Raw genomic sequence first — 12,392 nt, forward strand, 5'->3', positions numbered from 1 at the left:
GTTCTAAATTCTTCTTCTTGAAAAGTATATTATTGACACTTTATCTAAACTGAAATATTGTACTTTAATCTGGATCTTTTAAGGCACAAATAAATTTCCATTTTTCCTAATTGCTGTTCAAATTTCACTTTGTAATCTGGTTTAATATTTGGCTTTAAAATCTATTTGATTTTTTTTTGTAATAGAGATAGTAACAAACAATTCAGAATTTTTTTAGATTTTTTTAAAAATGTAGAACATAAAAATAATATAGGGTGAACTTAAAAGCCCCCCAATTACTGACGGCGTTTAGTAAAAAAAATGATTGCTGACGGAGAGTTAATAATCTCAACTTTTACCTAGATAAATTTATAAAGCAGGACCATCTTCATTTTATTTAAAATATAATTATATATATATATATATATATATATATATATATATATATATTTAACTGGATGACTTTGAGATGATTTGAGTTTAAAATACTGGTACGACTATAAATACACCCGGGTGTAAATTAAATGATCATTGTCCGCGTCTCTCTCTCTCTCTCCCTTTCGGCCACGAATTTTAATATGAAAAGCACAGATAACGCAACGATCTTTTGCACGATCGCTTGCGGGAGAATCCTCATATATATACGAACCGCGCCATGGGAGATCGTTAAGAAAGGAGCTCGCGCGAAAAGATGATGCTAAAGTATGTATAGCATGGTGTAGCGGCAGTTTATTATATACTCCCTATAATGAAAGGGACGGGGGGAAAGAGAGAGAAAGAGAGAGAGACAGAGACAGGGAAACGGGTATCACTTCCGAGTTGTCTTCCACATATTATAGGCCCCGAAGACGCGGTTTCGCAGCTCGCACGTCGTTTCTCGATGTTTAGGAGCCGATGCATGGCTAAACATTCATTTCCATATAAGCCGATATGTTTCAAATGTAAAGCGAGAACACGCACGCACACACACACACACACACACACAAATTCGCACGTGCGCGCGCATCGGAAGGAAGAAAGGACCAGCGGTGGACCAGGAGATGCAGAGGGAGGGGGGAGGGGGATGAAAAGAGGAGAAAGCCCGCGTGCGTGGAAGCGGCGAACTGGTACCGAGCGGAAACTAGTTTAAGCCCCGCGGGTTGTCTCTCGACCCTCCTTAGGCCGAGCCCCCCCTCGACAATGCTTTCCATGGGATCCACCGTGTGCTCCCGATTCCCGATTCCTTTACTTTAACTGGCTCCGATCCACCACACACAAACACATACACACGAGTCTTCTCTCTCTCTCTCTCTTTTTCTCCTTCATCCCTGTAAGTAGACCCCACAAGTGTGAGAACTGATCGGATACATAACTTCGCGAACCTCCAACTTTGTCGAAACCCTCAGCGCCTCGCAACCCCTTCCGCGCGCTGAATTTAATCAAATTGGAATCCATTTTATCCGTGTTTTATTCGCGTTTGTTAAGCTCCGAATGCGTATTTAGGGTTTAATTACTTTAATGAGAAATAAATATAGCGTACGTCGCAGTAAGGATTAGGCTCGTTTGAGACATGCTTTAATTATTTTCTACATATCATCACACACATATCGAATTAAATCAAATGAAGAAGATTTTGTTTGTATTACTAGTCGTTTCTGCGTTATTTTAACTTTGACGTATTAATTAGAATTTTAAATATCTTATATTTACAATTATAATATTTAGTCTCGTAATAAAAACAAACAAGAGTTATTGTCAAATTACATAATCTTCTTTTTTTGTATCAAATTATTATTAGATTATCAAGTGCGTTAATAATTTATTTAGCAAGTAACCGGTTTTGATTGACTGGACTAAAATAATATAAATAATATAAATAAAATGCAATATAAATAATAAAAAATATAAATAAAATATAAATAATTCGAAGATAGTATGATATTGAACGCGCATAGATTTTTCTTCGATATTTCGATATTCTTCCAAAATTCTCGTGTCAATTCGAGACACGAATTCTCAGAAATTCTCTTGCAACCGCACTTGCGGCCTGTCGACACATGCGCATCGCGTCAATTGACAATTGCACGTTACGATTCCTCTCTTTCTCGTGTCGGCACGTGGTGCCAATCGTTCCACGTATCATTCGCGCATATGTCAGGCGAGAAAGTCTCGCGACCGCAAGACTCGAGAGAGAGAGAGAGAGAGAGAAAGAAGGCACGCTCGATGCTTTGCGGCGCATCTGCGTACAATGCAAACACGTGCAATGCGCGCATTATTCCGTGCGTGCGTGCGCGCGCCGCTTCATTCAGAGAGTCGAATGAGCGAATGAGAGTCGACAGCTTGAAAATACTCTCTGACGAAACTATCAGTCAACACCGGATTCATTTTTATCTTCCTCGGTTGTGTTTCACTTTTATCGGAATTACGGCATTTTTATCTTATTTTTATACGTATTTTATTTTTCTACAGCAAACATATTATAAATCAATGCGATGATTTATGTAGAGGCCCGGTAAAAAATTTTTTATGTATAATCCATATATAACAATATAAAATTATATAGAAATATATATAAAATTCTGTATAAACTATGTATAATTATATATAATTTTATATAACTTATTATATATAATTATATAAGTCATATAAAATTATATATAATTATGCATAACTAATACAGAATTTTATATATTTCTATATAATTTTATATTGTTATATATAATTATGTATAAAAAATTTTTTACCGAGGGTGTCAAAACTGCTGGATGTTTTTTTTTTAATAGCCAGATTTTCTAGTCAATTTAAACTCGATTTTTTTTACGCGAAAATGTCGAAGAATTTTCAATTTTTTCTATCATGTAATAATTAGACTTCAAAAATTAAAATTTTATTATAATAAATTTCACCTGAAATTAATTGAAGATAGAATTTGACGTCACAAAATTTAATTAAAAAGCCTTTCTTTTTCGATCGTTTATTCTTTGATAAATTAAAAAATTATTTGTATCTCGATATTTTTGCTATTAAAAAAAACACCAGTAATTTTGTATAACGCTAGAGAGAATTATACATATTTTTTGGAAATTACTATTTTTTTAAAGTATATAGAATAAAACGGTTATTGTGTTGAAAAATTACAAATTTACGATATTTCGAGAATAATTTTCATCGTGAGAAAAAGAAAAAAGAAAAGAATTTTCTTTACAATAAAATTTGCATCGCATCTCTGCTGCATAAGGTCAATCAATTCCATATATAATAGTGTCGGCAATTCATTTGAAACGACAAGTGCCACCTCAGGGAACGTTGCACCGAGCACTTTAAAAGAGTCATTCGAGCATGTACCGGTCGTCACGTACTACGAATTGAAAGCACGCTTGCAAGGCGCCGCTCGCATTTCCGCATAGCATCGTACGGGGCTCGTGCGCACTCCATTGCACTTTTCTCATTTGCATGACAAGGTCGCGCTGCACCTCGTGACGTGTATGAGGTCGGCAGGCTCGCAGGTTATATATATAGATGTAATACATACATGTACCCCAGGGGAGGGAGAAAAGGGTAGCCGGCCCCCCTGCGCGGCCGGTGCAGTCCGGTAAGTCATCCCCGGATGCACTTTACCTACTTGTTGACGCGCCTGCACTCGAATTGTACTATACAAGAAGAGAGAAACGAGCCTCCTCCTCCTCCTCTCGTCCATAAATTCGACCGCGCGAACACGTTTGCGAAAAAACAAAAAGCATGGAGGTGGATGCAGGAGGGGGATGTCGTTCCGAGGATCACTCTCTCTCTCTCTCTCGCCCTCTTTAAGGTGCATTTCAGTCGATTTCTCTCTTTTTTCTTTTTCGTTCTTTCTTCCCCTCCCTCACCTCTCTCCCTCTTTCACGCGGAGTGAATCGTTGCACTCGGCGCGTGCCGACCTCGTGCCCTTTCCCGCCTGCTGTAACCCCTCCTCCTCCTTCGCATTTAATTCCGCAGCTTCTCTCTTCGCTCCTTCTCTACCCCTTTCAATTCACTTTCCCCACCCCTTCTTCGGCTGACTCTAAGTGCATCCTACATGCACTTGTTGCGCAGAATTGACGCAGCCGGTTCACTTGCTAATTTTTCCTCTTTTCATCAGGTGCGAGTTACTCTCGAAACTACTTTGGTATTTCTAATTTCTCATTCGCCACTTGCTATTTTTTGTTCGTTTTTAATTGTTTCTCATCGCTACTAATTATTTATTTGGCTTCCTTGCATCTTTAAATTCCTCACACTATGAAATAGTTTCTTCTAATCGATAATGAAATTAATTGATTATTAATGAAATGAGCAACTTATGTTTATATTGCTGTGTTTATTAATGTATATTAATAATAATGTAATAGTGCGATTTTTCGGAAATCTCCCAATTTTTAATATTTTAATTTTTTTAATCCATACACAAACTAATCAATAAATCAATCGTGCAAAGTATGAGTCACTATATTACGAATAAATAGAGTTGATATAAAGTAATTTTTTTATCTTTTTATTTTTTATGGAAATATATAAACAGCTTTAAAAATATAATTTTTTAAATTTATTAATACATTAAATTTATTAAAATGAATTTATTAATTTAATATTAATTTTTTTATATACGACACGTTCAACAACAGCAAATAGTTCTACTCACAATCAGATCTTGAAGGAACACATTGTAGATTATAACTAATTTACTAGATAGAATTTAAATATGTATAATAAATAAATTTATAAGTGTACATACACATATGTATAATTAATAAAATCTTTCTCTCTTTTTTAGCAAATTATTTATATATATACAAAGATTCTTAGAAGAAATTATTTCTGAACTTTAGAAACCCTTATACGAGATTTTCTAATGAAGTTTAGGAAATCTCGTCGATTTTTCCCTCCTTTATAGAATAACAAAAGCGTCTTCTTTCGTCCCTCCCCCTCACTCAGATTCGCGCAAAGTGCAACGACGGTATAAAGTGCGATAAAAGTGATACACGGGCAGGCCCGCCCGGTAGGATATCCCCTTTCGATGTGTTTGCTCAGAGTATATCTTCGTACGAGCCTCGAGGGACGCGATGCGATGCGGAGAAGGAGAGTCCTCTTCCGATACAGATAGGAGAGGACCCTCCTCGTTGCAGCTGCGTTCACACGCGCTGCCATTAGCACGCGCTTATTTTGCCATGGTCAGCGAACGACATATCCGTGACGTTTAATGAATCGACCAATTATGCGCATAATTAGTCAGGATTGCGATTTGGATTGACGACGATCCGAGGAGGGATACGTATGCAAACGCGACGTTCGACTTATTACGCTCTGACGAAGATAAACCTCTGGGATAAATCGCGCGTTATCTTCGCATCGCGAATATTAGCTGTCTCTCTTAATGGCATATTTTACAACCAACTCGTAATTGCTTTTTGTCTCGGTCAGATATCGTGTCGGTGATATTTTTGACAAATAAGCGCCTTGAATATAATTTAGAACGCCTGGAATCCATATTGACTCAGCTGTGGATATTTATTTGTCTCTCTCTCTCTCTCTCTTAGTATTTAATTTTTCTCATTAAGATTATTTTACACATATTGCTAAATATGTTTTTTATTTTAAAAAACACTGGGATAATTTCGTATTAATATTAGAAATGGATTGACATCATCGCGATGATGCAGAGAAATCGCAAAGTGCAAAATGAAGTTGAAAGTTTTAATGTGAGGTCACCTTAAAACTTTATAACGTAACTCCGGCAGTTTCGATCCGAATTACCGATTGGATGCCGCGGGACGTAATGTAATTTGCGCTCTTAAGTAACGCGGCGAAAACGCGATTATCGTGAGCGAGACCCCAAGAAGTAAGCATGAAACGAGGTCTGAAGATTCGTGCTCAAGTCTCGTCGCTTAATGATTCTTTTACCCTCGTAGTAACGAGCCTGGAGCGCAGACGAGACTGCAATTTTGCATTAATAGCCGCAGTTAGGGCATAAACGAGGCGCATCGTCGCGCCAACTCATTGAATCCGATGCAAATGCGAAAAAAGGTCAAATTTTTTTCATTGAATTTAATAGATTTAATTCTGCGCAAAGCGGATAAAATTACGTCAACGTAAACATTTTTACAATTTTAAATTTTTAAAAATTTATATATTATATTAAATATTATTAAATTAAAATCTCGGAATATTTGTATAATATTGCATATTAAATTTTGTGTTATGTATAAATGTCTACCTCAATACTATTAAATTAAAATATCAGAATATTTATATAACATCGCAAAAATAGTTATATTATCAGATAATTTTTGTGTTAAATTTATTGTGAAATTTTAATAATTATTAAATTATTATTTAATAATTATTCTTCATTGAATTTTGTCCAACGAAATAAGATTACGTCAAAACTTTTTTATCAAACAAAAGATATTCGGCTAATTTTTATTATTACAATTTATTATCGAGAATGATAAAGTTCTGTTGATAACTTTATTCGTCAGATGTCACAGTTAATAATTAAAAAATCGTGGCAACTGTTATGATTTTTATATACATATATATACATATATATATACATATATATATATATATATATATATATATTAAAAATATAAAAGAAAACAAATTGCTATCCTCCCTTCTCTTCCTCTCTGACAATTATTTTATTTACATAATAAGCATCTTTTTCAAATTAGAATCGTTCGATCTTAAAACATTGCGAGCAGGCGACTCTCTTTATTTTTCTTTGGATTTTTTGACAGATTTACTGCAGGCTTTGTTGTCGCGCCAGCCGTCTTACACGTTTTAAATCTTTTTTGTTTGGAAATACCTGGGCGATGACCACGCGTAATTCTCTTTATTAATAATTAATAACAGCGCGTGCGTGTACCCTCCCTCTCACCGAGGGAGAGGAAGAGAAAGAGAGAGAGAGAAAGAGAGGAAAGGTTGCGAAGGACGGCGAAAATCTTAATTACAGATTCGCCACGTTGCATAATGCGCTGCACGATGTTATGACGTCGGCCGTTTTTCTCTTCCGTCTTTTCCTACCGAGGAGAAGCGGAGGCGGTTACCCTCCGCTTATCGATCTCTTATCGGGCCCCATCGTGTCCGGTCACGGGTGGATACCAGATTTCATGGATACGCGTAGTCCGCAGGTGTAAAAGGGCCTCGCTTAATTATTCCGAAATAAAGGCACGCTGACGTGCAATAATTGTTACGCGTCCCTCCTTCCTTTCTCTTTCCCTAATTTAAACCGTTCTTCGGTAGCACTTTGACGCGATCGTAAAAATCGAAGATGCGATTTGCGATTTCTCGGATTTAATTGCTCGCAAAGGACTCTCTTTGAATTAATTAGTCCCGCCATGGGATATCAGAGTGTTGTGTTATTATGAAAGGATGTTATTCTTCGATCCTCTTAATTTAAGAGATCTTAATAAATTTTCATCGGCGTAAATTCTTAATTATTTTCTAATTAAGTATCTACAATAGTAGTAATACTTGAATCTCTATAATTCTTTCATTTATAATGATAATTTTATCAATAAACAACAAATTAAAAAATCTTTATCATACTGTGACCATCTTAATTTCATTTAATGATACACATATATAAAGCAAAGAAAAATAAAAAAATATCGACGCGATTTCTCAGAAACTTCTCATTTATAATATATGTATATTTAATCTCAAAAGTCATTTCAATTTTTATATTCATCTTTATATGCCGAAAGCGGCACTAAACAATTAAAGATCGAAGAGAATTAAGGATTATAAAAATTACAAATATTTTTTTAATGCCTATTAAAATTGAGATAAATCTTGATACGAATACAACTCTATCTCCGGACCTTACTAATGCAAAGCTCTAATTGCGATCATCAGTACTTGTGTTCGCGCAAAGTGAAAACTCGCGCACTAGATCAAACAAAATTCCGTCCTGGCGAATCGAAATCTCGCACGAGCGAGTTCGCGAGGGCAATTTTAACGGCGATACTTCTTAATTGCCGTGACCAGCGTAAAAAGACGTCGGTGGAGGAGAAACCCGCAGAATATGCAAGGATCACGGAAGAGACGACAATGTAATGATGGTCGCACCTGGCCAGAGATGCGTATCTCGAACCGACGTGGTTGTTATTAATTTTCTCGCTTTTTTCTCTTCTTCCTCCCCCTCCCCCTTCCCCTCTTTTTCTTGCCACCGCCGCCATCGCGATTAATATGCACGAGAGGTTTAGTTAATTTGAAAAGCGACCAAAGGGTTTTTTTTCCTATCAGCCTGACTAACTAAATTCTGTTCTCGCAATTTATGAGTTTTATATCTATTTAGCTAAATTATATATATATATATCGACTGCGTGTGTTACTCATTTGATGAAATGCCCCTCAGGATCGAGGGAGGGAAATCATCGTTTACGATAGACGCAAGCATGAATTATTAATATGACAATAATAACATAATAATATAATTAACAATTATATATATATATATATATATATATATAATTCTTAATTAATGCTATATTTATTACACTTGCGTATATTTATTTATACGCATTTGTATGTTGTGTGTATTCGCCCTAGCAACTCAAAATAAATTATTTTTTATCATTATTTATCTAAAACGATTATTCTGATGAGTTTGAATAACATATATAAAAATCTTTAAAAAAAAAATTACTGTTATATTTATATAAATTTATATGCTTATATAAACCATATTTATGTGCTATATATATTTATGACTGCTTTATTCATATTTTTAATTGCCATTTATATAAATATATGTTATGTTTATGTCCTCCTCGCGATAAAGGGTATCTATGCGTGAAGCAATAAGGAAAATATCGCGGAAAACACGATTATATAGCCTCATCCTTCGCTCTAATCTCATCCCTCATCCCTTTGTATCCTATAGAATGTCTTTTCTTGCAGGGGTAGCGGCACCGCCCTACCAGAATCTCCAGTCGACCAGGTCGGCAACAGATGGAGGTGAGTGATTTCTCTTCCCTTTCTCTCCCACTCATCTTATCTTCCTTCCTCCACCTCTCTTGCACATCCCATCCCCGTTCAGAAAAAAATGCGAAAATAGTCCAACACATAAAAAATAATAACGACATCACCAAAGCGATGATAAGTATAAAGCATTTTTTTAAGGACAAAATTAACTGCGCAAATGGAAAAGAATATTATTTATTTAATGTCCGGAGAGAGATTAATAAGTTAAAGGCGAGGAATTCTTAAAGTTTCGCAACTTTAAGGGTGTAGATAGATAACGAAGACTGTATCCCTTTCATTTAATGTTAATTAAATCACACTTTTAGACAGATTTGTAATTGGAGATTCATACAGAAACATATTTTCTCAATCTAATATTAATACGAAATTGTGAAAGAACCTAGAATTCGTTTGAAAACTTTTGCCGAATGCAAAATAATAATATTATATGAACTTGTAAGATGAACCGATTTGAGTCGGCTAAATATGAAATCATTCTGAAAAGTAGGACCGATCCTCGAGGTTTGTTAGAGCGGCCTGAATAAAGGTGTTTCCCGAGAAGCTATATCCTTCGGGGTCTCTCTCCCGGTGCGAAAATTCTCCAAGGGTACGTGGTAGCTATTGATTCCGGAGGCTGTTGCCGCTCTTACGCACTCTCTCGCGATCTCTCTCCCTCTCCTTTCCCTTCCTTCTCCCAAGCATCTCTCTCTCCTCGGCTCCTCCCTCGCCGTATCTCTCCCTCATCCCTCTAACCGCTATCTCTTCCCATCTCTTGTACTTGCCCGGAGCAACCTCTTCTACGAATCCGAAATGTCCAGGTCGTCTCTCTCTCCTCTATCTTGCAAGGATTAAAACCACCCCGCAATTTCTGGATCGCTTCCGCGATCCAGTTATTAGAATTCTAATTATGAAAACGCCGTATGCCATCGCGAAATCACTATCTCTAAGACGGCATCAAATTTCCGAAAGTTTAATCGATCTGATGTCGAATAGGATTGGCTCTTCCGGAAGAGAAAACTTTTGTTCCATATCGAGAATTTTGCATTCACGATGTCAAGATGAAAACAATATGATCTGCTATATATTTAACAATACCGCATAAACGTTATTAATTATTATTGTAAGATGTCGCATATAATAATTAAAGTGCAATTGACTGCACAAGATGCAAAAATGCAAACTAAAGAAATATTTAAGATTTTAAAAACATTTTTTATATCCTGACGCCCTAGGGTCTCTTTACAAAAGATATCTTCGGCGAGATACTCAAAAGATTCCTGTGGTTTGAAAGCCATCCATAACAAAAAAAAATTTGAAAATTTGAAAACTTTCTTAGATTTCATAGAATGTATCTATTTAATAAATTATCTGCATTAATAAAACTAATTATGCAAAATAATATATGTATTCATAAAAAAAATCACATTTAGTATAATAGTGAGCTACAGTTTTTAATTAAAACTTTCAGAATTAGTAGAAAATTTACACAAAATGGATCTGCAGTTTCTGAATGTTTTTAGATATATAAGTCTTTAATTAATCTTTAATTAAATTAAACTGTTTTTATTAAAAATTGAATGAAATATAATATGTAAATAAAAAATTATATTAAAAATTGAATGTAATTAAATTAAATTAAATTAAATTAAATTAAATTACATTAAATTTTTTCACAAAGTTGCAAGGCTAAAATTGCAAAGAAAACCTTGCTATTTTAATTAAATTTTATCATATTATAGCTGTGTAACATATTTAAAAAATGTTGCAATCGAAATTAAGTATCTTTTCAAAACTTGCCATTCTTTAATTTATTGTGTCAATTATAATTAATAAGCTATTGCGGGAAAATCATGATTGAGGACTTATCAAATTTTTAAAAATTGTATTTATTCAAATTTAAAAACCTTTTCACAGATTACTAAATGCGACATGAAAATTGACGAATTAAAGATGGTAAAAATAATTCAAAGAAAAAATTGCAACGCGATCGTGTGCTTTAAAATCACAAAGAAGACAAAAAAACCTAGTTGAATGGAAAAAGTACGTTAGAAACTAAAAGTTTCGGTGCGCCGGCGCAGAAAACGCTTCCCTTTCATTTACATTGGCCGGAGCGGATCGGCCTTGAGCGCTCCTGTCGAAATCGAAGAGTTCTGCCGAAGGTCAGCCCGAAGTCCATTAATTTTTATGCGCCCGGAAACCATTTGCCGATCCCACGCGCACTTGGGCGCGCACACGTTCCATGATAGCGGCATTTACGAACCATGCAACTATTAATTATCCTTAAATGTTACCTGAACCTATCCCAACCGCGTTCAAATTACCACCGGGGGGGAAACAAAGTAGCCGATATGTGCATTTCCCGGTAAGCAACGTCAAAAAAAGTGGTTTCACTTTTTTTTGACACCAGTCTGCTTCATTTCCTTCAATTCCGCATAACCGATCGACGCAATTTGTCATATATATAAATTTATAATATATAATATGTATTATATAAATTTGTATTACATGTAATCGCGCTTGTATAATATTGTAATTCGCGAACGCCTTGGCGGCGAGGAGATTTTCGCGGTGCAATTTTCTAAAGTGAAGCTGAAACGAAAAGAAGTTCCGCAAAAACGGAAGACTCTTATTTTCTGGAGAGCCGTCGTAGATTCACGCTCGACCGAGGGGATAATTGATTGGCCATTCAACGGAATTAGTCGATCGGAACAAGATGATCGATAAAATATACAGTACAGACATATAAGCGCACTGCTCGTGGTACAGAGACTCACAAGAGAGACGAGAGAGACAAAGGATATATTATAAGAGAATGTTTTCGCTCTGTGCGTTTCTCCGTTTCCCTTTTTCTTTTTTAAACACGCTTAGAGTCAAGTCGATTCATTTTTCGCTGAACGCATATAATAATATCGATAAGGTATTGCCCTGTGTCTTATGTATAATATCGATTGCATTCTTGTACAAACGAACATAATTTAAAAAACAAGAGACATTTTTAAATACAAAAAAGAAGAAGATTATGTCCGATAATCTTTTTGATGTCAATACAATTTTAGCTGTCAAATTATTTTATTATGTCACGATTTTAAAACAAATTTTGGTTAAAATTGCAAACAAATGCTAATATTTTAGTGCATCGTGTACACTATAAAAATGTGTGTATATTATAGAATGACATTAAAAAATGAGTACAAAATTACAGAAAAAATAATGAAAATGTTATAGATTTTTATTACATATTTATTATGTAATTTTACACTTACTGATTATGAAGTATTTTTACACGTTAAAGTGTTAAAGAAGTTATGTTTCTGCTCAAATCTAATATGTTGTTAGGACTTTTAGTCTTCAAAAGAAATTTGTCATGTTTCAATTACAATTAATAAAATATTCATGATTAAATATGGAATCTTATTGCGAGAAAGTTTCAAATTTAATTATTAATAATCTCT

At 34.9% G+C, this 12,392-nt stretch overlaps 1 protein-coding gene and 1 long non-coding RNA gene across 9 annotated transcripts in view; one reads left to right on the plus strand and one right to left on the minus strand.

The window, feature by feature from the left end:
* Positions 1-12,392, minus strand: part of LOC145935442 (uncharacterized) — an 80,993-nt gene that overhangs the window by 53,279 nt on the left and 15,322 nt on the right. The window lies entirely within an intron of this gene.
* Positions 1-12,392, plus strand: part of Imp (IGF-II mRNA-binding protein) — a 129,483-nt gene that overhangs the window by 31,423 nt on the left and 85,668 nt on the right. For 2 of the 8 annotated variants that reach the window (XM_083036793.1, XM_083036795.1), the window contains exon 3: positions 8,878-8,934. The exons of the other annotated variants lie outside the window; for them this stretch is intronic. In XM_083036793.1, coding sequence (XP_082892919.1) covers positions 8,878-8,934 — 57 coding nt within the window. The remainder of the gene's footprint in view (positions 1-8,877; positions 8,935-12,392) is intronic. 8 annotated transcript variants of the gene reach the window in all.

This window comes from Prenolepis imparis, unplaced genomic scaffold (assembly GCF_030444845.1).
Source record: "Prenolepis imparis isolate NDT839.2.m4 unplaced genomic scaffold, iyPreImpa1.0 SCAF_4, whole genome shotgun sequence".
Taxonomy (NCBI): domain Eukaryota; kingdom Metazoa; phylum Arthropoda; class Insecta; order Hymenoptera; family Formicidae; genus Prenolepis; species Prenolepis imparis.